The 24,735-nt window shown below is 43.2% G+C and overlaps 1 protein-coding gene across 5 annotated transcripts in view; it reads left to right on the forward strand.

Annotated features, from left to right (window-relative positions):
* Positions 1 to 24,735, forward strand: part of ARHGEF28 (Rho guanine nucleotide exchange factor 28) — a 320,275-nt gene that overhangs the window by 15,298 nt on the left and 280,242 nt on the right. For 3 of the 5 annotated variants that reach the window (XM_065905707.1, XM_065905709.1, XM_065905710.1), the window contains exon 1: positions 1,695 to 1,796. The exons of the other annotated variants lie outside the window; for them this stretch is intronic. In XM_065905707.1, the coding sequence (XP_065761779.1) occupies positions 1,784 to 1,796 (13 nt within the window). In that variant the 5' untranslated portion in view covers positions 1,695 to 1,783. Of the gene's footprint in view, positions 1 to 1,694; positions 1,797 to 24,735 lie in introns of those variants that run through there. 5 annotated transcript variants of the gene reach the window in all.

A 24,735-nucleotide genomic window follows, 5' to 3' on the forward strand; every position in this document is an offset into this window, starting at 1 on the left:
GGGGTCACTGCTCCTTTCCTCTGGGTCTTGGTGTGTGAAAGATTTTGTTTGTGCCCTCCAAGAATGAAATCTGTTTCTCCCAGTCCTGTGGAAGTTCTATAATCAGACTTGCTGGCCTTCAAGGTCAGATTCCCTGGGGATACCCAGTCGCTTTGTTGGATCCCCAGCAGGGAAGCCTGGCGTGGGGCTCAGAACTTCACAAGAGAGGGAGAGCTTCTTAGGTATAATTGTGCTCCAGTTTGTGGGTCACTCACCTGGTGGGTGTGGGATTTGGTTTTGTCGGGATTGCACCCCTCCTGCCATCTCCCTGCAGCTTCTTGTCTTTGCATGTGAGGTTTCTTTTCTGGTGCGTTCTAGCATTCTCCTGTTGGCGGTTATTCAACAGGTAGTTTCAGCTTTGGTATTCTTGCAGGAGGAGCTGAGCCCATGTCCTTCCACTCCACCATCTTGAACCAGAAGCTGAAATTCTCTGCTAGAGTTTTGAACCTTCACTGTGTTGAGCTTGGCTAGTAGTTACTATAAGGCAGGCTTATATGGGTGCTGGAGGCTTAGAGAGAAGAGGCTTGGGAATAGTCATAGCTTTTGAGGAGTTCTCAGTGCTGTCAGGTCAGCAGCCATGAAAGAAAGTGAGTGTGTTGTGATGTGGAGGTGGTGGGGCAGGTGCGCTCAGCCGCCTGGGAGGTGTGCCTGGGACAATGGGAATCAGGGTATTGCCCAGCCTTTGCTTTGTTGTTATAGTTTCCTAAACATCATCTGTATTGTAAATATGTATCTGCCTCAGTGACGTTATAAAAACAGAAGTGAACTTAAGAAATAGGTATTTTAATGCAAATCTGTATACTTAGTTCATAAATATAATTAGAATATTCTTTCAGATGTCATAACTCAGCACTTACTTTGAAAACTCTTATTAAACTTATGTAATTGTTGCTAATTAAACTTTTTAAATTTCAAATTGTTTGTTATAAAACATTTACCATAACTGTTTGGTAAGGGGCAGGGGAGAAATTGGTTATTATCAAACTGAAAGTCCTATTTTGTATTTATTTAAATTTGTTTTGACAATATGTTTATAATGACTTTGCATTTTGAATTTGTATGGAAAAATCTAGCTCTATGCACACACACATACACACAGACGCTGTTTTTTTCCCTGACTACAGACACTTGAGAATGGAAGCAATTTTATAGAATTCTGAATGTTGGATCAAGGGGGGAATTGATTCTAATGTTTCTGTTGTTGGGCGACAGCTCTGCACAACTTGAATTGCATCTGTGGCCACCAGTTTTAAACTAGGGGAGGCAAGTGGCAGTTCTGTATCTTTCCTTAGTGACATTAAAGAATACTACTGTGGACACCCTGAGTACATGCTGGCTTTTATTTTGGAGCACAACATCGTTTGAACAGTTTAGTGCTTAAAATTAAAAAATAAATGCCTTCGTTGCCACAATTGAATATCACTGAACGTATGGAGCATTTAAAGTCCATAGCGCTTAAAAGATACTGATCAAGTGAATCACCACCTCATGTGTTGTTTTGACAGGAAGTGTATCATGTCTCAATAATTTCCTTAACATTTCTTCCTGCCAGCTGCCTGTTTTCTTCTTGTTAACTTATTCCCATACAATTCCAAATATGTAGTTGATTTCCCTACTGATGCTTTCACAGTTCCTTTTCCCCCTTCTTTAGAGTAGCTGCTGCGCTTTTGTTTGTATTGAATTCGAGGCTTATTACAGGGAAGAGAGAATGAGAAACCCTTTTGGAGACTAGGATTCAGCCAGGATGCCTCTCTCTGGTGAGCGAATCTTCTTGGCTCCAGCGTGTAAAATTTTGTCAAGGAGGTGTTAAGACGTGCCTGTTGACAGACCGGGTCTGAGGCTAGATGAGCGTGAAATATTGTTCAGTTGTCTGTGCAGAGATTAGAGGGAATTCTTATTTCCTATGTATATATGCAATTGAATGCATTCTGTTTTTTTTTTTTTAGCATCAAGCCTGAGGTCCCTTGAGAGAAAACAAGTTAGGAAAATAAGACCCGGGGCTCTGTTTTAAGCACGGTGCTGTATAGTGAGGTGTATAGTGAGGTGTGTATAGTGAGGTGTGTCATGCCGGTCACGCTTACAGGGCTCCGTGTGCAGGGGCTCTGGGGGAGCTGTGGGATCAGCACCCCGAGGTGCTTAGGGCCGGGGCTGCGGCGGGGAGGACCAGCCCGCCAAGGGAAGCAGACCTGCTTGACCTGTGGCATCTTCCGGTGGAAGCAGGCTCAGAAATCTTCTTTTTCTAAATTAAGAAATTAGGCAAATATGGGCAAAGCAGAATGTTTGTCAGTAACTTGTGCAACTGTTGAACATTCATGTGTTTGCCTTGGGATATTTGGGTCAGGTGATTTTTGACTAGTAAAAATGTATAGGTAAGATTATAACTAAACTCATGTACACTTTATTACATAATAAAAACACTTGTAAATTGTATTTTTATCAGTGAGTTATCAGTCACAGCATTCTATTTTATAACATGCCTTATATTTTTGTGTGTGATTTTTGTGATGTACTGCTTGCTTTCTTTGGTAGGATAAGTTTATGGTTTAGATCCCTTATTTTTCTTTCTTGGATACAGAATTATTCCTTTTTAAGTATACAGTAGGTAACTTCCTTTAAATAAAAAAAACAGTGATTTCCTCCACCAGAAATCTTCCCTTTCTTGTGGTGTGGGATTACATGGTATAGATAGTGAGCCTTATGTCACTAGACATTAAAAGCATGGAAATTCATAGTGTATCCCATGTAACATTGAAGACTGTGAGTAGATTTGAAGAAGGCATGCCTGTTGTGGTTATCACTTATGCAATCGCAGACGGTCCTTATGACACGTTAGTATAAGCTTTTAACTATGCTAGGGAGGTTAATTTTTCACATTTGTACCCTTTTATTTCAAAATAACAAATTTGTGTACAAAAAGAAAAGCATTTATTGTCAGACCAGTCCGTTTCAGAAATGTTAACAATGAATATCTAATTTTTGTAATGCATTAATATAGGTGTCAAAACCACTATATGATTAAGGCAGATGCACATATGGTGAATAGCACTTTTGGAAATGTCGGACATTTTGCTTGGACACTAGCACTGCGTTATGCAGAGTGACAAGAGTGAGGTGAGCTGGGCTGGGACTCCTCCTTGCATTCTTCTCTGCATTCCTCTTGCAGGGATCAGGCAGGAACCTTGCCACAAACCCATAAGCAAGACTCATATCCCCGTCCTCAACTCTCTCGTCTGTTCCCTTCTATGACTCTCTGAGCAACATATAAACAGTTGCATGTAAATATGAAAACCCCTTAAGAAAGTTAAATAGCCTTATTAAGTATATTTTACATGGCTTGCGTCAGAGTGCCATTTACCTATCAGTTTGGCATTGCTTTGATATTTACTGTGCCAAAGAAAACTTGAGCCAGCAGAGGTCAAAGCGGAGCTTTCTTCTGCACTACTAACATTAGAAAAAAGCTTAAAAGAATTATTCTGTCAGCTAGTTAAGAATTTATTAACAGGCCACTTTCGGGTAAAATGCAGGGGTTCTCAGTCTCAAACTTAAACTTGAGGTTGGGAGTGCAGACCTAGTTGAACTTCAGTAGAGTGTTTTGCATTTCTATGTTCCCTCTCTGAATGGGGATGATGCCAGCTGTCTAGATAAAACTGAAAGAGTTAAGTGTTAGTTGCTCTTAATTTGTGTCCAACTCTCTGCAACCCCATGGACTGTAGCCCACCAGGAAATTCTCCAGGCTAGAATATTGGAGTTGTTGCTATTTCCTTCGCCAGGTGATCTTCCCAACCCAGGGACTGAACCTGGGTCTCCTGCATTGCAGGCAGATTCTTTACCATCTGAGCCACAAGTGAAGCCCCAGATAAAACTGAGTGGTCTGCCAATCAAGTGAAATGACAGATGGAAATACTTTGGAAAGTGTAAGTAATATATAAATATAAAATCCAAACCTCAAACATGATAGCTGTGTGAAAAGTTACTATGGCATAACTCTGTGAATATGCATGTGGAGAAGCAGTGAACATGATCAGTAGGTAATACACCAGTCCTGTGTATTTTTGTTAACGCAGTTCTGTATTCAGTGACAAGAGAGGAAAATGTGGAGCCAATTCAAATTAGGGGAGGAAAGCCTCAATGAGGCCTGTTGTGTAAGAAAAGAGGCTGTGAGGGACATGTTCTGGTAGGAATCCCTGCTTCTGTACCAGAGGTTGCCAAAAATAAAACACAACCCCCCCTCAAAAACCGGTGTTTTCCTCTTCTTCTGTTGTTTAGCCAGAGTGTAAAACCACTTGAGCAGAAGCATTAGTGAGACATTTTATGAGACCACAATCTCCCATTCAGAAAAATTAATTTACTACCAGGAGAGGAACTGTGAGTACCTCTTTTATATCAGTGGGGCAGGAGAGGAACTGTGAGTACCTTTTGTATATCGGTGGGGCTGTGTGCACTAAGTGATTTATAAATGCCCGCCTCACTCTCGCATTAAGAGCTTTTCAGGGGTCCCAAGCGTTAGTCTCTTCTAGTCCTTCAAAGCCAATGACAGAAAAGCTCTTCTGTCTTCAGTTGGTGATTGTCATAAAAAGGCACCTGCGGGGTGAAGACAGTTTTTTGCTCGTCTCATCTGGCTTTGCAGTCATGTTCAGCTGTAAAATTGTGTTATTATTGTCAGTTGAGTCTCCGTCCGGGAGATGATTTGGGCTAAGTATACATTGGTTATCCTAGAGTCTTGAGATGGCGTGGGAGGAACTGGCTATTTAACACAGTTGGGAAACCCCCTCATTTCTGGATCTTGGGATGGGGAGTGAGGATAGGGTACATCATGTTCCTATTGCGAAAAATGAATTAATTAATAAAAATTTGCTTAACAATCAGTTAAGTATGTGATTGTCATAGGTCGTAGGTAGGACCACTGTGTTTATGTCTTTGTACAGTGGGAGAAATGACGCTTAGGAAGCTTATCCAATCATCCAAGCAGTCCCTGTAGCATTTGAGGGCTCTGTTACAGGGAGAATGGGCTGAGATTTTCCCCAGCCATAGAAAGACCTCTTTGTGCCAATTGCTTTGAAGTTTGATAGTGAAGATGATGATAACCAGGTGGTAATTGCCTTCCCTTTGTTCAGCACTCTGCTTGGAGCCCTGTGCGTGTTATCTTTAGTTCCTTCAACAACCTCATCAGTTTTACAGATAAGGAAACTAAGGAGATGTGGGAGGTCAAACCACCTGCTCTCTCCAGCAGTTTGTTTACTGATCCCTCCTAGCCTGTGGGACTCCTCTCTCTCTCCACTTTGTCCTGATGTCTCTCAGGAGACTTAGGGGAGAAGGCAGCCTGTCCGTGTGTAAAGGAGACCAGGAGAGCTTCTGCTCTGTTCAACTGATCCAGCAAGTTTTCACTGCCTCGACATTTTCAGGTTTCTCTTCGTAGCGAGACTGAGTATCTCATCTTTCTCACTTGTCACAATTCAGGTAAGACACTTGTCTGGGGTAGAGGATCTGATTTACATAGCTTGTCATCTTTCCAGGATGAAAAATAGAAGTTCATGAACTTTTCTCATAGAATCCAGTATGCTATCTGGTGGGTCAATTATGACCTCTAAGTTCCTGGCTGTTTCTTAGAGGGAAGGCTCTAGCCTAGGCACGTATTCTCAACCAGAGTCCTGGCCTCTCAAAGCCTGTGCTCTCTTCCCAGAGTTTTTAAGCATTCCAGCAGCCTTTTGGCATTTTAAATGTGTTGCGTTTTGAACTTGAAGGTGACTTCTGATTTCGTCACTTCCAAGGATTTATGTTTGCTTTTGTTCAACTCTGCCACTCTGCATTTGTCCCGTCGGCCTTGATTCTGTCCTCTTGGGTCTTTTTTGTTTCAGTGGCATCGTCAGGGTGGGCAGTGGTCATGCTCCTCCCTGGCCAACTGGCCAGGGCACTGACAATAAAGATGATGTTTTCCTTCAGAAATCGGCTTTAGTCAGTCTGGTTTTATTATTACCATGCACTGGCAATTATAAACAATATCTCTTAATGTTACTTCTTCTCCACAAAATCCTTCCCTTTGTCTAAAAAATTCTTGCAGTCACTGTGGCATTTTAATAATACCCATGAAAGCTTCAAATTAGTGCATTTTAATGACTTGTTTAATAAACATTGTATTCAACATGGAGTTTAATTCAGACAGCTCCCAGTTATATAGTTGGTCCTCAGCACACAGTACGTAAGTTGGTTCTGAGTAAAATCAAAGGTTTGGCATTGTTCAAGCTAATCTTGGGTCCAGTTTGTGTGTCCAATCTCTGTAGTACTATTTAATAGCTCATTTAAACAGTTGATTTGGAATCAGCAATGATAGGAGAGTGGTGGTAAAAAACAACAACAACAACGAAACACCAAGAATCAAAACTTAGCTTACTTTAATTCTGTCACTCTGGGTGACTACTTGGAGTTCGTGTGTTTAAAATATAAAGGAGTGAAGCAGCGTGAGTGTTACAAATCTTAATATTGTTTCATAAGGGAAAATTTTATATTTGAGATAGTTTATTGCATTTGAATATCTTTCAAATTGAAACTTGTCTCAGAACTAAAACACAAGTGAGGAAAAGTTATTACTGGCACAGTTTAGTAGCTGCCTTCGTTGTATCTTTGGAAGATATTTAAGAATTTTATTGTGCCGTTTGCATTTTTTTTTCCCTGAAATGATTATATGTTTGTAGTTCAACAAGGTAATATTTTCACTGCATTTCCTGCCATTATTATGCATTAAAAAAACTATTACTGAAAATTTTGTTGTGTAGGGGAGGGCATGTTTTTTGTTGTGCCATCCGGCCTGCAGGCTCTTAGTTCCCCAACCAGGCACTGGACCCGGGCCCCCTGCAGGGGAAGGGCAAAGTCCCAACCACTGGACCAGCGGGGCGGTCCTGTGGAGGGGTATAGTAACGACCTGGCGTAGGAATCAAATTCACTAGGTATACCGCCTCTAGGATCACCCTAGATGTTGCTCTGATATCTTCCCATCTTACATTATTGGCTAAATTGAGAATCGAGGTTATAGAGAAGCTTTTAACTCGCAGACCCTGAGTTAACTTTTGTGGAACTCTTCGTGTGATCTCTGCTCTTTGCCCTGTGGTTCCAGCACCTTTTCTCTAGATTACGATGATAGTTTTCTAACTGCAGTCCGTGTTTCTAGGCTCCCTTTGCCTGTCTGCATCCTCCCAGCTCGCCCACCACCTCCCACTGCTCTCAAGGTGAAGTTGCTAAAATACAGACTTGAGCGTGTCATTTTCTGTTTAGAATTTTTCACTAGCTCTGCATAATTTCTCCCACCTTTCCGGGTCTGGCTCCCATGTTCCTCTCCGGCATTCCTCCTGCCCGACAGTCTCAGGCCTCTCCCTGCACACACCTTGGTTTTCTGCCTTTGCACGCCTTCATCCGCTCAGCGTTTCCTTTTCTCTGCACTCCTCTGCTCCCTGCAAAACCCTGCATACCTCCTGTCCTTCTTGGCTTCTGGGTCAGTTACCCCCGTCCTGTGTGCGCTGTAAGGACACATCCACTCTGTCACAGCACTTACTGCTCCATGTTGTCATCACTGGCGTGTATGTATTGTCTTTAATTTCCCCTGCTAGACCATAGGCTCCAGGCACCTAGCTCTGTATCTGGTGCAAACTGGGTGCTCGCAATAAATACTGCATGAGTAGATAGACCTAATCTACCCAGCCACAGAATCCAGCCAGCTGGATTACAGTTTATACAAAAGGGCCTGTGATCTGAAGCATTTTCTAACTTTGTCTCCAACCTAGCTGGTCATTAGAACCACCGGGGGTGGTTGAGGCTTGATACATAATTTCCTGGGCAATGAGGCCACTTGAATTAGAATCTCTGGCAGGTGGTACCTGGGAATCTGTATTAAACTCCATTGGTATAGATAACTCCCCACCCCCCCCCATTGGAAAGCTTTTTTATGAAAATCATGATTAATTATTACTATTGCTTTCTGTCTATCCATTAGCTTGCCACTGCATCCACAAAATAAATTTTAGTCATCTCACAGAGTTTCTTGTGTATAAGAATATAAAAGTTGTGCATCTTTCTGTAATTTATAGAGGGCTCCTGTTAACATCTCACTTAATCCTCAACAATTCTAGGAGGTAGGAAGGTGGGTCAGATTTTCATTTTAAAGAGGAGGAAACTGGGGCTCAGAGATGTTAAGCAACTTGCTCAGGGTCATGTTTTTTTTAAAGGTATTTATGTAACTAGATTTCTAGGGTTCCCAATCACAGGAGCATTTTCACAATTTAGAACTGATGGGGTTTCTTCTCAGGTTGTTTCCTAGAAAATAGGCAAAGTGAATTCACAAGTTCTTGCAAAAAGAGCAGAGCCAGTGATTTAGAGTCTTGAAAAGAAATGACTCACTATGAAATTTTAATCTCATTTTGACAAATTTTATAAAACTTAGAATGGGATTATAGTATCTTTGTGTAATCTTTCCTTAGAAAGTATGGTAATGAATTCAAGAAAATAAAGTATTCTAAGTCATTTGGGATATGCTTTTATCACTGATAAGATTTAATGTACAGGTTAAGAGAGCCATTTTGGACAAAAGTTTTACTTTAAGTTTTTGTAATAGTTTCAACTCCTTTTTATTCACCATTTCCCCCTAAAAAGTCTGTGCACATTTGTTTCTCCACTTTTTTTTTTTTTCTGAGAAGAGTCTGGAGAGTCTCAGTAGTGTTTACATTTCTGTGATTTTGATTAATTTCCCCCTCCCTTTCCCCTTCCTCTCCTAGCTCCTGGCATTTACTGTTCCCGGTTGTGTGGTTGATGTCTATGGAAACTGGTTGTCTACAGAAATGCCCCCTCTCCCCAAATCTGCATCCTTGTTCCTGGTACCCTATTTAGGTTCTAGTCAAGGACAGCTGTTCATGATGAGCTTTGGCACAAATGGAGGCATCTTTCTCGGTGTGTCTGACGCTGAGCCTGTTACTTTCTTATTCCACCTCAAACGGCTCCTGCTCCTCCCTTAGTCATTAGTTCTTTAAGCTTTTAGTTTTCTATTGAAGGATAACTGGGTAACAGTGTTGTGATGGTTTCCGGTAGACAGCCAAGGGGCTCAGCCATACACGGATCCATTCTCCTCCAAAGTCCCCTCCTCTCCACATGACATTGACCAGAGTGCCCTGCGCTCTACAGCAGGTCCTTGTGGGTTATTCTTTCTAAATATAGCATTGTGTGCATGACCTTCTCAGACTCCCTAACTCTCCCTTTCCCCGTCCTTCCTCTGGCAGCCCTAACTTCATTCTCCGTCTGTGAGTCTGTTTCTATTCTGTAAGCAAGTTTATTTGTCTCATTTGTTTTTAGATTCCTCATATAAGGACTGTCATACGAGATTTCTTCTGCTCTGACTGACCGACTTCACTCAGGATGACAACCTCTAGGCCCATCCATGTTGCTGCACATCTGCCTTAGTTGTCAGGCCCCTCCTTTAACCCAGAACTCTGAGAGTTTGTTTTACTTCTCCCTCCTCTGTGCCCCCTAGGGTGGCTGGACCTTTGGGACAGGGCTTCATTCTGTCCCATCTTCTCCACGTTGCCAGCGCTGCTGGTCAGAACCTGATCACACCTGATCTGGCTTACTCCCTCACTTCCTGCCTTTGATTCGGCCTCCTGAACACTCACTTCATGAGTGGGCACCAGAATGGTGGTTTCCTCCTTAGGTAGGATCTTCAGTAGTTCTGCATTCCTATGTGAAAAAAGTTCAAGGTTCTCCGTCCATGATGCAAGGCTTTCAGGCACTTGAGCAGCCTCTGCAGCCTCATCCTTGGGTGCTGCCTCTCCATCTTCCAGAGCTCCCGGTCTCCGAGCTTGTGCTCCTGTCTGGAAGCTCGCTGAACACTTCCCACCGACCCTTGCCTTTCTGCCTGGGCTCTGTCATCTCTGTGCCAACTTCTTTTTGCAACTGGCCCTCATGGCCAGTGTCCCTCTCTCCTTTGCCTGGCTAACTAATGCTCTTGAAGATGTCTTTAAAGGTACGATCTCCTTTAGGAAACCTTTTATACCCTTCTCTATTAGCTAGAATATAGTTGAGGTGACTTTAGAGAGACTTGAATGAGACAGGAGTTTCTCCTACGTATGCAAAAGTCTCGCTCGATGAAGTTATCCAGGGACTGTGTTCCCTCTTTCCTGTCGCTCCCCCAACCATAGGGCATTATCTTTATTGGACTGAGCGTAGTTGGCTCACCTCCACACACCTGCATCTAGCTGGCAAGACCAGGGAAAGAGGGTGTGGAGGCTCCACTCCTTCCTTTGAAGAGCCTGACTCAGCCCCTGTATGCAGGGCTCCTGTTCATATCCTGCCAGTCAGAACTTCGTCATATGCCCGCACTGAGCTTCAGGGGAGGCTGGTAACCGAATTCTTGGCTCAGTACTGAGAAGGATGATGGGAGCCACACATGTAACTTAAAATTTTCTAATAACCATGTTGAAAAATAGAAAGCAAGTGAAATTAACCCAGTTATTTAACCCAGTGTATTTAAAGTATCATTTCAATGTGTAGAATTGGCCACATTTCAAGTGTTTAATAACCGTGTGTAGTAGTGGATACCATCTTGCACCTATAGCCTTAGCTTGTTACCCATTTGCACAGCTAAAATGGAAGGATTCTCAGTTCAGTTCAGTTGCTCAGTCATGTCTGACTCTTTGTGACTCCGTGGACTATAGCACACCAGGCTTCCCTGTCCATCACCAATTTCCGGAGCTTGCTCAAACTCATGTCCATCGAGTTGGTGTTGCCATCCAACCATCTCATCCTCTGTTGTCCCCTTCTCCTCCTGTCTTCAATCTTTCCCAGCATCAGGGTCTTTTCCAATGAGTCAGTTCTTCTCATCAGGTGACCAAAGTATTGGAGTTTCAGCTTCAATAAAGCTGCACCAAAAAGTGGAAGGATTCCATCACTAAAATAAAGGGGCGAATGGATTTTTGGGGTCATCTGGCAGTCTGTCCTCTCTCTTCTAACCAGTTTCTGCTCTGCTATGCTAATTTAGTCCTACTACTTGGTATTGCCTGTGACATATCAGGCACGTAATCTCTTTTAGTTTATCATTCTCATTGGGTTGAGCATTTTAAGGGCAAAGATTGAATCATCTTTTCTCTAGATCTTGGTATTTGGCACATTTAAATTATCCAGTGAATGTTAGTTACGTGAACCAATGAAGTGATTGGGAATTTCATTACATTTTTCAATTGTCTTTGCTATTATCCTCATTCATATGGGTAGTTCTCTTTCTTGTGCATCAAAAGTTTTATTGTCCTCAGGGAGGTGAATGTACCTTGATTTTATCTGACAAATTTGCTGTGAATACACATCCAGCGATGCTTTAGGTTGAGGTCCACATGCTGATAACATGGCAGGTTCTCTGGTTCCATGAATTATGTTTTAGAAAATTGTGTCCGGAAAACTCTTGTTTTCCCTGAAATAGTGAGGTACCTCTGTACTGTTAACCAGATGGAACTGTTTGCATGGAAACCCGTACATTGAGAGTTCCTGTTCAGTCTTTGGGGAGATAGACCATTTCCAGGAAATCCTATTAAAAATCTATTGCAGCTGGAAGACAGATATTTTACATATGAAACACAGTATTACCAGAAGTCAACAAATCATTCAAATCTACCAGTGATTCCTAGAATTTTAAATGAAACATGAACGTAGCTTCTCATTAAATGAAGTAGGGGACTGAATGTTCCCTAAACTCCTTCAATTCTAGATGTAAAAGGCTGTTCTCCTCTTGCACAGGCCTGTCTTGCATCCCTCGGAGTCAGGGGGCTGCAGGAATGCCTTTCCTGGGCTAATCCTTGATGTCAGGGCCCTTCTCCTTGGAGAAGGGAGGATAATGGGGGCCAGAATAAATGGACAGGACTGCATTTCCCCCTCTTATTTTTCATCAACAGCTTCCCTTGTCCCTCACCCTATCTTTCTATTCCCCCTGCAAACAGAAGCTTCTCCTCCTCATCTCAGGAGTGGCTCTTGGGTGGAGTCTTATAAGTTAGTTATCCTTTGGGGGAAGAATCTCATTTCAATCAGGGTGTTAATCATCCTTCAGGAAAATAATATTTGTAGCAGCAATAATCACCACCACCACAATAGTGGCTTTATAGTGCATGCGTGTGCCAGGCTTCTAAGGGCTTTATGTGCGTTACTCACTTCTGTCTTATGAAACAGGCATTGTTATGGTCCCCATTTTATAGATGGGGAAACAGAAGCATAGACTAAGTAACTTGCTTGGGGTTACAAGCTAATAAATTGCTAAACTGGATTGACACTCATCTCTGAATCTAAATTTTGGGCTTTTAGCCATTATATGGTCCTGCCTGCAAAATATCACTTCCATAGCTTTTTTCCTGTTTGATAGATGATATGTTCTTGGTGGTGGCGGTCTGGTTAGTGGGCTGGAAGGGAGAGGGGCCCAGGAGTACCTGACCTGGAATTGAAGGGGTTGAGGAGGGTTTGGATGAGGCTTTTCAGAACAAGGATGATTTGGTTGGTAGAGCAAAGAAGAGCCAGAAATATCAGACTCACACTCTGTGTGCTGGAAGCTCTTTCGCTGCGACCCTCTTTATGATTGGGGAGCTATTGCTGTCAGGCAGTTCAGTCCTCTTGTTTTATTGATCAGGAAACTGGAGCTCAGAGACTTGAAACTACTTGCCCGGGGGTGTGCTCCTAGTGAGTAAAATGAAGTGTGGGCTGCATACTTGAACCTGCTCTTCTGAGTGAATTTCATTAATATTTTGTAACCAACTCTTTTTTTGTCGTTATAATTTTTTATTGAGATATAAATGATATATAGCATTAGTTTCAGATATGCAGCATAATGATTCAGTATTTGTATGTACTGTGAAATACTCACTATCGTAAGTCTGGTTAACATTGACACCACAGGTAGTTACAATTTTATTTGAGAACTCTTCAGATTTACTTTCCTAGCAACTTGTGGGTGATGAGGCAGTGGGAGGGAGGGAGGTTAGTGGGGGCAAATGGATGAAGGGGGTCAAAAGGTACAAACTCCAGTTATAAAATAAATAAATCCTGGGCATGTAATGTGCATCAGGGTGACTATAGTAACCAACTCTTGTTTGTTATTTCTATTGTAAGTTTCAGTATCAGAAGAGAGTGTGTGCTTGCTTGGAGAATAATAGCAGGGTAATGAATAAATTGGGGCGGAATCTGTTTCTCTTGGACACCTTGGTGTCTAACACGTGGGGTGGGTGCTAGTAGGCAGGGGGACCGTGGGTCAGCCCCTTCCATCCCCCTGCAGTAAAGGAAAGGGACCCAGACACAGATGTGGGTCCCTGCTGTAGCCCCCACACAGGTTCTGTATCTCACAGGAGTTGGGAATGTTCTGGCTTCCATGGCTCCATGAATATGGGTGAGGAGAAGGGTCCCTTCACCAGGATTATAGCAGGAGGAAGTACGTTTTTGGAATTGTAAATGGGAACTTTGATTGTCCCATGGAAACATGGGTGAACATGATGCTTAGGACAATACTCACAGATTAGTATTGGAGGTATTAATAAAAAGGCTCTTGTGGGCTGATCTGGATATTTAACCCCCTTGGCGTGTAGGAGCTGCAGATAACCCATTTACCAGTGTTGGAATCTGGCCCATTCATAACCTGAGAGATGTGTCCTAATTGAAATTACCTGTGTATGAAGGTTTCTGATCTGTCCAAATGAAAAGCTTGTCTGTGTAAAGATTACTTGATAATTAATGTGTGGAGGAGTTACTAGACACTCTGAACCTCTATAGCTCGGGGAGACCACAACAGTTTTGAAAGACAAACACTACAATTAGGCCTCCTATGTTTAGGAGAGTTAGAGGGGATTTAGCCGGGAGCTCAGCCCTGGCCTGACCACACACGTGGGGTGTGGTCAGTCTGCTGGGTTGGGTTGGCCCTAAGAGGAGGATGGACAGTGCTGTTATGGCCCAGATAATGAGAGCAGGATGAGATGTTTGTGGCTGTAATTCCCAGATCTACCGTTTTTTAGCTGATGACTTTGAGCCCTCGGTCTGTTTTCTCATCCGTGAAATGAGAATAACAACACTTTGTGGCCAGTGGTGCAGAATAAGTGATGCACATATGTTAGGAGGCAACTCCAGCTTTCCTCTGTATAAGAATGAAGGGAAAGTAGTTGTACTACAAGAAGGGGGCTTGTCTTGAGACCACAGAGTTTTATTTAGGTTGTGTTATTTGGGGAAAGTTGGTGGAGCTCATGGGGGACGTGGAAGGTCTCACCCGGGCTGGCCTTGTTGTGGTCATTGTATGAAATGCTCAAAGTGGAATTTGGTGGACAGCAACCTTGTGTTTAAGAACAGCTTGTTCCACTGTAACATGTACATGAACCGTTCTTCATTTTTTACTTTTGATATTGTTAATATGTTGGATATCCTTCACAATTTACCATTTTCAGTCACTGCATAAAATTCTCTATCGTATTATTCTCAATGTGGGACTTTTAGGTTATTCCCAATATTTTGCTCATAATGCGTGAAGCACATCAGAATTGATGGCTCGATTCCTACAAGAGAAGAGGTGGTTTTATGTTTCAACCATGGCTATAGATTGAAAATCAGTATGAGAATCTTGTGTGATAGCTCTTGTGGGCTGCGACTTTCCATGTTCCACTGTAGTGAAGTCTGCCATTGGCATCTTGAGCCTCTGAGACCTGGAAACTTACCCTGCTCACCTTGGTTTCCTTACCATCAGTACAGAGTAGGTGTTTGTTAAAAATTTGTGGAAATGAATGGAGGATGGAAGTTTTTGTGCACAGAGAGAGGTGAGAACCTCTCATGCATGTTTTTCTTTTATGCTGTTGCACTATTTTGAATTTTTTTAGGGAATGGGCATAAAAATGATATGATCTCTTCATGTAAGAAGCTTGTCGTTTAATTGAAGGGAACAGTAGCAGAGAAGAGAAATTAGGGAATTGAGTAAAACATCAACTGAGAGTCTGGCGAGGAGTTCAGAACTAGAAGAGAATCCTTATTGCTGGAGGAATCAGTGGTGTAATGGAGCAGGTAGAATTAGTTGGGTTAGATTTTATCCACCTAGGGCAATCGAGAGGGTAGGAATGGATGCTTTAGGCAGGAGGGGTCAGCTCAGGGGCGGGGCTAAGTGTGGACCATGAGCAGGAGAGCGTGCAAATCTGGGGGTACATGAGGACAGAGCATTTGGTAGCCAGGTGGGGTGGGGCCACGTTAAGGAGAGTCGGAAATCAAACAATTTGAGAGACCTAGCGAGCAATAAAGAGTCTTTGTAGGTTCATGAGTGACATGAGGAAAGTGGTTGAACTGGAAATTCCAAGGTGGTGTCAGGACTATGTCTCAGGGCAGGTCACTTAGAAGTACACAAATCCTCGGTGATGGTAGTTTATGTACCTGGAGTCCTTAGACGCGCCAGTGACTCTCCCTTCACCCTTGCATGGCCAGGAGGGGCAGTGACTGGTGTCCTCATTCTGCAGATAGGGAGATGGGGCTCCCAGGTTGACCCCTCCCAGCCACACAGTTGGAGATGGCAATGGTCGGAACCCTCCTGGCCCACTGGTTTTCCAGTGATGCCTCAGGGTGTGCAGGACATGCCTTCCAGAAACTGAGGTCTTTGAAGGGCAAACTGATCCTTGGAAAGAAAGATGGCGTCAGTGCATGACTGATGTGAACCAAGTGCTTTAGGTATATTTGATTTTATCACACTCAGTCCGCTAACTGTTGGCATCATTAGCTACGTCTTACAGATAAGGCAGTCAAGGCTTGACTTAAGTAACCTGCCCCCAGTCACACGTCTAGGTAGAAACGGATTGGGAACTCTAATCCAGGTCTGTGTGCCTCTTTTCTGCCCTGGTTCTTTCCGCAACCTGACACTTGGATACATTGCAGTTGCTTCTATTTCCTGCTTTGTTCAGGAACGTGATGGGGTTGATTTTTTTTTTTTCTTCAGGTTCTATGTATACAAAACTAAATTATTTTGGAATGAGTTTAACTGAAGCAGGTCTCTTGACTTGAAACTTGTATTTTATGGAGGTAAATGTGTATAGTAAGAGTAAATGTTAGAAATTTAGGGAAGTTTATTGGGAGAAACAATTTTAGTCTCTTTTTGGCTTTCAGGGATTTATTCTTACACTTCTTGTAAGCCACCCCTTAGGTTTCGGAGTGGAGACTCCACGATCATCACGTACCGATTGAGGAGAGCTCCGCTTGCGTCCCTGGTCTCAGCTCCTGTCCCCTTGTCCTCTGTCATGCACGCAGCTCCAAAGAAGGGACTTCAGGCAGATCAGGGGACTGCGCAGATCAGCTCGCTGCTGTCCTCAGCACACGTGCTGGGATGGTCTGCTCCGCAGCCCCCTGTCCTTCCCTGCTGTCTCCTTCACTTGCATTCACCTCCGAGACTCAGCTTGCCCAGCTCCTGGGCTGGGTTTGATGCTCCCGCCCTGTGCTTACCCTGGTCAGGCACCCCTGCCCGGATTTTCCAGAAGATAGCATAGGGGCGGAAGTGTACCTGTGGTGTTTGGGTTGGGGGTTGGAAAGTGTACCTGTGGTGTTTGGACTGGGGGAGGTGGGGCCGCGCATTGGCTGCCCTCATAGAATTGCCCACTGGTGATGGGAAGTTATAGGAAATAGGCTGGAGAGTGCCTCAGCCACAGATCTTGGTGATAACAGAAACAGATATTTTGCTGCCTGAACATGATCCTAACTGGCCCTCCGGCATTCCTTTGCATAAGCTCTCTAGCCACATACCTGCCGTTGCGTGTGTGTGTGTGTGTGTGTGTGCACGTGCGCGTGCACACGTGCTCAGTTGTGTCCAGCTCTTTGTAACCCCATGGACCGTAGCCTGCCAGGCTCTTCCGTCCGTGGGACTCTCCAGGCAAGAGTAGGAGTGGGCTGCCATTTCCTTCGACAGGTGCAGAGGGGGGCCCTTCCTCTCTTGGCAGTGGGGAGCCGCAGGGAGGTTTAGAGGAGGTTAGGGGAGCTGAGCAGTATTTGAATAAGCGGGCTCTTTTGCTCACCGGCCACATGGACTAGAGAGAGCTGGGGCTAAAAGCAGGGAAACCAGATGGGAGATTAGTGTCCGTGTGCAGTAAACACAGAACTGAAGTCCGGAATTTTCCGTGAGTCATGAGCAGCTCGGGGATCAGAACGCGCTGACCCTGGGCGCGTCAGCCCTTCCTGCCTCAGGTGTCCATGGCGGGGTGACTGTGCCAGCCGGCTCGGGGAAACCTGGTCAGGATGAACTCATCAACATTTCTGGTCCTGACTCAGGTTAATCATGGTGTCATTTTGAGCTTGTTGTTTTGGATACTTTTCTAGCCACCATTAGCACTTCTTTTTCTGAGATGAAAAGTTGAGGTGCGAGAAAACAGTGTTCACAGTAATCCTAGCACCTGCCTGCTTTGAGGGGAGAAGATTTCACCTCAGACTGCGCTCCTCTGCTCTCTGGCACGGTCTGGGCCAGCAATGAGGCAACGGGAAGGGTTGATTGAATGCTGGTGTAAAAGCAGTCTGCAGAGGAAACCACCTCTCTGGGTTAGGGGCAGAGTCCATACAGCGGCCTATTCACTTCAGTGTTAATCGTGACCGTTTGAGTGAACTTGGACAGCAGCTAGAAAATAAGGGAAAATGCTCTCAACAAAGCTCTTTTCATGGATGGCTCTTACGACGTGCCCAGTTCTACGGCTCTTAGACAAAAGTCCATATTTTTTTCCCGGGTCTTGTCATGCTTCCAGCAGCAACTCAGAACACGGCCTCTTATGCCAACGCATTTAACCCCATGGGGAGCTTTACTAGAACTACCGCTTTTTGTTGATTGCTAATGGTTCTTAACCTGTTTAATATTGCATTTCTGTCTTAAGGGATCTTTGCTAGAAATCCTAACATTGGCGTTGAATGTCACAGAGGCTCTCAGACTTTATCTCATTTTGTCTCTTCAGGTCCATGCAGGATAACTTCTGCTATCTTGGTGTGCTTTTCAGTGAGGTTTGTAAGAAAAGAGTTAAGATTGCTCTGTCTTGGCCTCAACAGCTTACAAATAGAGTTCCATTGTCCTTGTATTTGAGTAGCTCATAGTGTTTTACACACATTAATTCATTAATCTTCACAGAAGTCCTGTGTGTAGGTGGTGGAAAATATTTTCCCTGCTGCAGTATTTACACGCTGAGAAACTGAGTCATGAGCAGAGGCGAGGCGGGGCCCGTGGAGGGGCGCAGGGCTGCCCTGGGCTCGGTCTCCCCTTCTTCCTTGACCATTAGAAAACCCGAACTCATTTTCCTTCGGAAAATAATTATGATTTCCAAGGAAAATAGCCCTGTGGACCACACTATCTGAAGAACGGAACTGTGAAAGGGAAGGCTTGGGGGTGATTTATCACAAAATGGTTGATGTGGTTTCATTTTCTCCTGTCGCTGGCAGGTATTTTGGTTGTAGCTGCAACCCAGACGGTCAACACGGTGGTGTGTTTTTGTGTCTGAAACCACTCTTTGGATATACTCATCTCATTCCTTTGATGCCTTTCCCAGTGTTAGAAAAAGAAGATGCTATTTGCTGTTCACAGCTTAGGCTGTGCCATAGATGGCAGAAAAGGCCACCCTTTTTTAGGTTTCTACCTACTCAAGGGCAGGGAACTGTCCCTCCTCTTCCTCCTTTTAATCTTTTATCTTCTCGCTAGTGCTTTGATGAGAGTAAATCTGTAAAAGGACTCGGTGGGGAGAGTAAACTGCATTCTGTGTGTCTCAGTGTCTGTGTGACAGCTCTGTACGTGTGGGCATCTCAAACTTATGTACAAAACTGAAGTCCTGGTTTCCTTTCCCAAATCTGCACTATTTACAACACTCCCCATCTCTGTTAATGGCAAGTGCATCCTTGGTTCATTCTTCCAACTTTTGAGACACCCTCTTTATCTTATGTCTCGCTTTCAACTTGCCAGGAAATCTTATTGACTTTATCTTCAGAATGTGTTCCGAATCCAGTGACTGCTCATCACCCCCCTTGCCACCACCCTGTTCTTGCGCCCCATCATCTCTTGCCTGGATTATTGCAATGGCCTCCAAAAAAGTCTGCCCTGCTCTTGGTCCCTTCGTTGACCTGCACAATAGTAGTTGGAATGATACTTTTAGTGTATATGCCAGATCATGTCATTCCTGAGCATGGAATCCTCAAATGAATCCTTTCATACTCTGAGAAACCAAAGCCCACACGTGACTTTACATGTAAAGTCTTACGTGATCAGGCCTTCCGTTTTTCTCTGCACCCCCCCCCCTCCTTTTTTAAGTGCATGTGTATGATTTTACAACATAGTTTTGTGCGATAAAAATACAGACTTGACTTGTTCACAGACTCTTAAATGTAGTTATAAAGAGCTTCTTAGGAAGCTCCAGCCTTCTGTCTGCAGAGTGATAACCTGCTCAAGGTACTTTTGGGAGGAGGCAGAAAACTTGGGCTTCCCTGGTGGCTCAACTGGTAAAGCATCTGCCCGCGATATGGCAGACCTGGGTTTGATCCCTGGGTCTGGAAGATCCCCTGGAGAAGGAAATGGCAACCCACTCCAGTATTCTTGCCCGCCTGGAAAATCCCATGGATGGAGGAGCCTGGTAGGCTACAGTCCACGGGGATGCAAAGTCAGACATGACTGAGCGACTTCACTTTCCTTTTCCTGCAGAAGACTTAAGCAGTTTTCAGTAATTTTTTTCCTCATTGCCCCAGGGGGTATTGAAGTTTCAGAGGATATAGGAGTCTGTAAATATTTAGTTGTGGCTGATGCAGTGAATCTAGAAAGGGGTGTAGCTCTTGTAGTTAGTGGTGTAGCTCTGGGTCTCCCATCTCTTCTGGGAGGTGGTGAGGCTTCTGTGATTGGTTCAACAAATGTGATGGATGAGGCAAGTTTGGAAAATTTCTCAACACTTAATGGTAATTGGTACAATTCTACTGGTGGGTGGGTTTCTTGGAGATTCTTTTTTTTTTTTAATTTTATTCATTTGTTTTGGTTGCATGAAATTTTTACCATATATCAGACTTCTACTAAATATCAGACAACATAGGTGGTTGAAACATTACAAATTAAGCCTCTCTTTCAGGAGTCATACTTTATTGTGTGACATAGAAACCACATGAGAGAAATCCTGTAAGTAAAATGAGTATCAGGACATTTCTGTCAGGGTAACCATCATAAATCAGAAATTCCTCTTAGTATCCTGAGCATTCAGAAACTTTTTAAATACCAGTTTAGAGCACACTCTGAAAGGGGATGATCACGAAGATTGTAACATGTGTGGAAGGCTTTATTAAGAAGTGATGTTTTGGTGAATGTCAGATTAGTGATATAAAGTATAGAACCTTTAAAAAATATTTGAAATATGTGAAAGCTTTTTAATAAAAATTCTCAGTGAATCTGTACTGAGGGAAACATTTATATTAGAAGTCATGTTGCAGAAATCTGATTACAAGGTTGTTTTTCTTTTGAAGTAACCTACGCATGTCTAGGTATAATGAAGCTTTTTAAAAAGCACAAATAAATTGAATAATGTGACATCATTAAATACACAGTGAAGAGTGCTTTCGTCTGTAGGACTTATGTGTGAATGTCAGTGTGTTACAGAACACAGACTGTGGATGTTTCATGTGCCTGCGAACCCATCCATAATTGTATGTAATGAAATATGTAGCCTTATTTAGTTCAGTAACTTTTATGTATATGAAGATACTTCTCATTAAGTCTCAGTAGGGACTCCAGTCATTAATAGACCATGTATTTAAGTGTAATATTTTTTAAAATTATAATGTGTCTTTTCCTCCTGTTTCTGAAAAGATATGGATTTTACTGAACTAATCCTTCAGAAAGAAGCTAAAAATATTTTTGTAAAATTTGTAACTCTCTCACGGTCAGCCAAATTTTACATTAGTGAAAGTCACTCAGTTGTGTCCAACTCTTCGCAACCCCATGGACTATACAGTCCGTGGAATTCTCCAGACCAGAATACTGGAGTGGGTAGCCTTTCCTTTCTCCAGGGGATCTTCCCAACCCCGGGATAGAACCCAGGTCTCTTGCATTGAAGAGGATTCTTTACCAGCTAAGCCACAAGGGAAGTCCAAGAATACTGGAGTGGGTAGCCTATCCCTTCTCCAGCGGATCTTCCCAAACCCAGGAATCAAACCAGGGTCTCCTGCATTGCAGGTGGATTCTTTACCAACTGATCTATCAGGGAATTTTACATTAGGGATACCTTTATTTATAGGAAAAACACTTCCCAGGTGGCTTAGTGGTAAAGAATCCACCTGCCAATGCAGGAGATGTGGGTCTGGTCCTTGGCTTGGAAAGATCCCCTGGAGCAGAAAATGGCAACCCACCCCAGTATTCTTGCCTGGAGAATCCCATGGACAGAGGAGCCTGGTGGGCTACAGTTCGGGGGGTCGCAAAAGAGCTGGACACGATGTAGTGACCAAAAACAATAACAACAAGGGACACAGCAGAGGAGGCAAGAGAATAATTTAGCTGGGGAAATAAGCACTTGAAACAGTTAGCAACAAGTGCTGAGATATGATTGTTAGGTTGTAGAATAAATAAAAGATCCGTATATATATATATGGGGCGGTCATTGGGCATAGGAGGGGAGGGAGGACCCTGCAGTTTACTGAGTACCTAATGAGTGTCAGTACTACCCTAGTAATAAGAGTTCTTCAAAATCATCTCTTCAAATATTCTCTTTTATCTCAGTCTGAAATTCCTATAAAAAGTATGTTGAACCTTTTCATCATATGTTTCATGTTTCTTAACATCTTTCGTTATCTTTCTCCTCTAGTTTTTTGCTATACTATATTCTGTATAACCCCTTAAGATTCAAATTCTAGTTTACTGATTACGTTCAAAGGCCATTTAAACTCAGTCATCAAAGCTGAGACCAATCAAACTCTTCAGGGCAAAGATTCTTGCTATGTCATCTCTATATTTTTCAGTTCAGTTCAGTTGGTCAGTTGTGTCTGATTCTTTGCAACCTCATGTACTGCAGCATGCCCGGCTTCCTTGTCCATCACCTACTCCTGGAGCTTGCTCAACTCATGTCCATCGAGTTGGTGATGCCATCCAACCATCTCATCCTCTGTTGTCCCCTTCTCCTCCTGCCTTTAATCTTGCCCAGCATCAGGATCTTTTCCAATGAGTCAGTTCTTCCCATCAGGTGGCCAAAGTACTGGAGTTTCAGCTTCAGCATCAGTCCTTCCAATGAATATTCAGGACTGATTTCCTTTTGGATTGACTGGTTTGATCTCCTTTAAGTCCAAGGGACTCTAAAGAGTCTTCTGCAACACCACAGTTCAAAAGCATCATTTCTTCGGCATGCAGCTTTTTTTATGGTCCAGCTCTCACATTCATACATGACTACTGGAAAAACCACAGCTTTGACTAGATGGACCTTTGCCAGCAAAGTAATGTCTCAGCTTTTTAATACACTCTCTAGGTTGGTCATAGCTTTTCTTCCAAGGAGCAAGCATCTTTTAATTTCATGGCTGCAGTCACCATCTGCAGTGATTTTGGAGCCCAGGAAAATAAAGTCTGTCACTGTTTCCATTGTTTCCCCATCTATTTGCCATGAGGTGATGATGCCATGATCTTCATTTTTGACTGTTGAGTTTTAAGCCAGCTTTCTCACTCTTCTCTTTCACTTTCATCAAGAGGCTTTTCAGTTCCTGTTTGCTTCCTGCCTTAAGGGTGGTGTCATCTGCATAGCTGAAGTTGTTGATATTTCTCCTGGCAATCTTGATTCCAGCTTGTGGTTCATCCAGCCTGGCATTTCACATGATGTACTCTGCATGTAAGTTAAATAAGCAGGGTGACAATATACAGCCTTGATGTTATCTTTTGCTGATTTGGAACAAGTCTGTTATTCTATGTCTGGTTCTAACTGTTGCTTCTTGACCTGCATACAGACTTCTCAGGAGGCAGGTAATGTGGTCTGGTATTCCCATCTTTTTAAGAATTTTCCACAGTTTGTTGTGAAAACACAGTTTGTTGCTGTATTTTTCAGTGAGTCTTAATTTGGCGACTTTTGGAGAGCTTCCTTATTTTCTTGGGAGAGTTCTCAAGAAATATGCATTTGCAGTGGTTCTGAAATAGGCTTCCTTCCAAGATCGTGCTTCATGGCAAATAGATGAGGAAAAAATGGAAACAGTGACAGACTATTTTCTTGGGCTCCAAAATCACTGAGGACGATGACTGCAGTCATGAAATTAAAAGACTCTTGCTCCTTGGAAGAAAAGCTATGACAAACCTAGATAGCATATTAAAAAGCAGAGACATCACTTTGCTAACAAAGGTCCATTTAGTCAAAGCTATGGTTTCTCCAGTAGTCATGTATAGATATTAGAGTTGTACCATAAAGAAGGCTGGGACTGAATAACTGATGCTTTCAAACTGTGATTCTGAAGAAGACTCTTGAGAGCCTCTTGGACTTCAAGGAGATCAAACCAGTCAATGCTAAAGGAAATTAACCCTTAGTATTCATTGGAAGGACTGATGCTGAAGCTGAACCTCCAGTACTTTGGCCACCTGATGCGAAGAACTGACTCATTGGAAAAGACCCTGATGCTGGGCAAGATTGAGAGCAGGAGGAGAAGGGGGTGACAGAGAATGAGATGTTTGGATGGCATCACCAACTCAATAGGCATGAGTCTGAGCAAACTGCAGGAGATGGTGAAGGACTGGGAAGCCTGGTGTGCTGCAGTCCATGGGGTTGCAAAGAGTCGGACATGACTGAGCAACTAAACAATAAACAACAAATGCTTTGAGCAGTAGAGTTCTTAGGTTATCATATTGGCAGAAAGGAAGTCTGTTTTCTTAAACACTTAAATGAACAAGTGCTTGTCAGCTGATCTTACAAAGGTTCCCAGCCCGTTTCTGGTGCCTTTGTTTTGTTCTCTTTACTTTAATGTTAATTACATGACATTGGCTGTTTCACTGTATGCTTCCTACAGCAGGGCAGGAGTTTCTAAGCGCAAGGACCCTGAACGCCTGTGGGTGAAAAGTCCCTCGGCTGTTGGGAACAAATGGAGCCCAGAATACAGGAGGAGTGATGGACAAGGGAATTAGAGGCAGAACCAGAAAGAAAGAGCTCTGAAGGCCTGAAATGTGACCCGTTGATGTTATGAAATGTTGGTTTCAAAATAGGGAATGAAGTCTTTGTTCAGAATGAGGTGACATCTTAAAGATGGGGTAATAAAAGGAAAGAACCATAGTCATTCTTTCCAATGGTTTCATGTAGTTAGAAAAGAGAAATGAGTTGGTAGAGCATGACTTGGCATGAGCTCATTTCAGAGGTGGGCAGTGAATGTGGTCTGGAACTGATATTTTAGACTCTCCTCCAATAAATCACTCATTTGCTGTGATTAAGTTTACTGGGTACACTCCACATCTGGGACATTTTGTATGGTATTGGTGTTTTACTAAATGCTCTGTCAGCTCTCATCTAAAATGAGGTTTTCCCCACAAATATGTAACATAAATTTATAGGCCACACACCTAGACAGATCTGTATGTAGTACATACGGGCACATAGGCATGCAGTGAGTCAGGGGACAGCGTATTTTCTGTGATTTGGCTGATAGACCTGCTTGCTCCAAACTGTGTGCCCTTCCTTTCTTCCTGTATTTGTGTCTTTGAGTCAGTGTTTCTGAATCAAGGCATGATTTGTTGGTAGGGAA

The sequence above is a fragment of the Muntiacus reevesi genome, chromosome 14, assembly GCF_963930625.1.
Source record: "Muntiacus reevesi chromosome 14, mMunRee1.1, whole genome shotgun sequence".
NCBI lineage: Eukaryota > Metazoa > Chordata > Mammalia > Artiodactyla > Cervidae > Muntiacus > Muntiacus reevesi.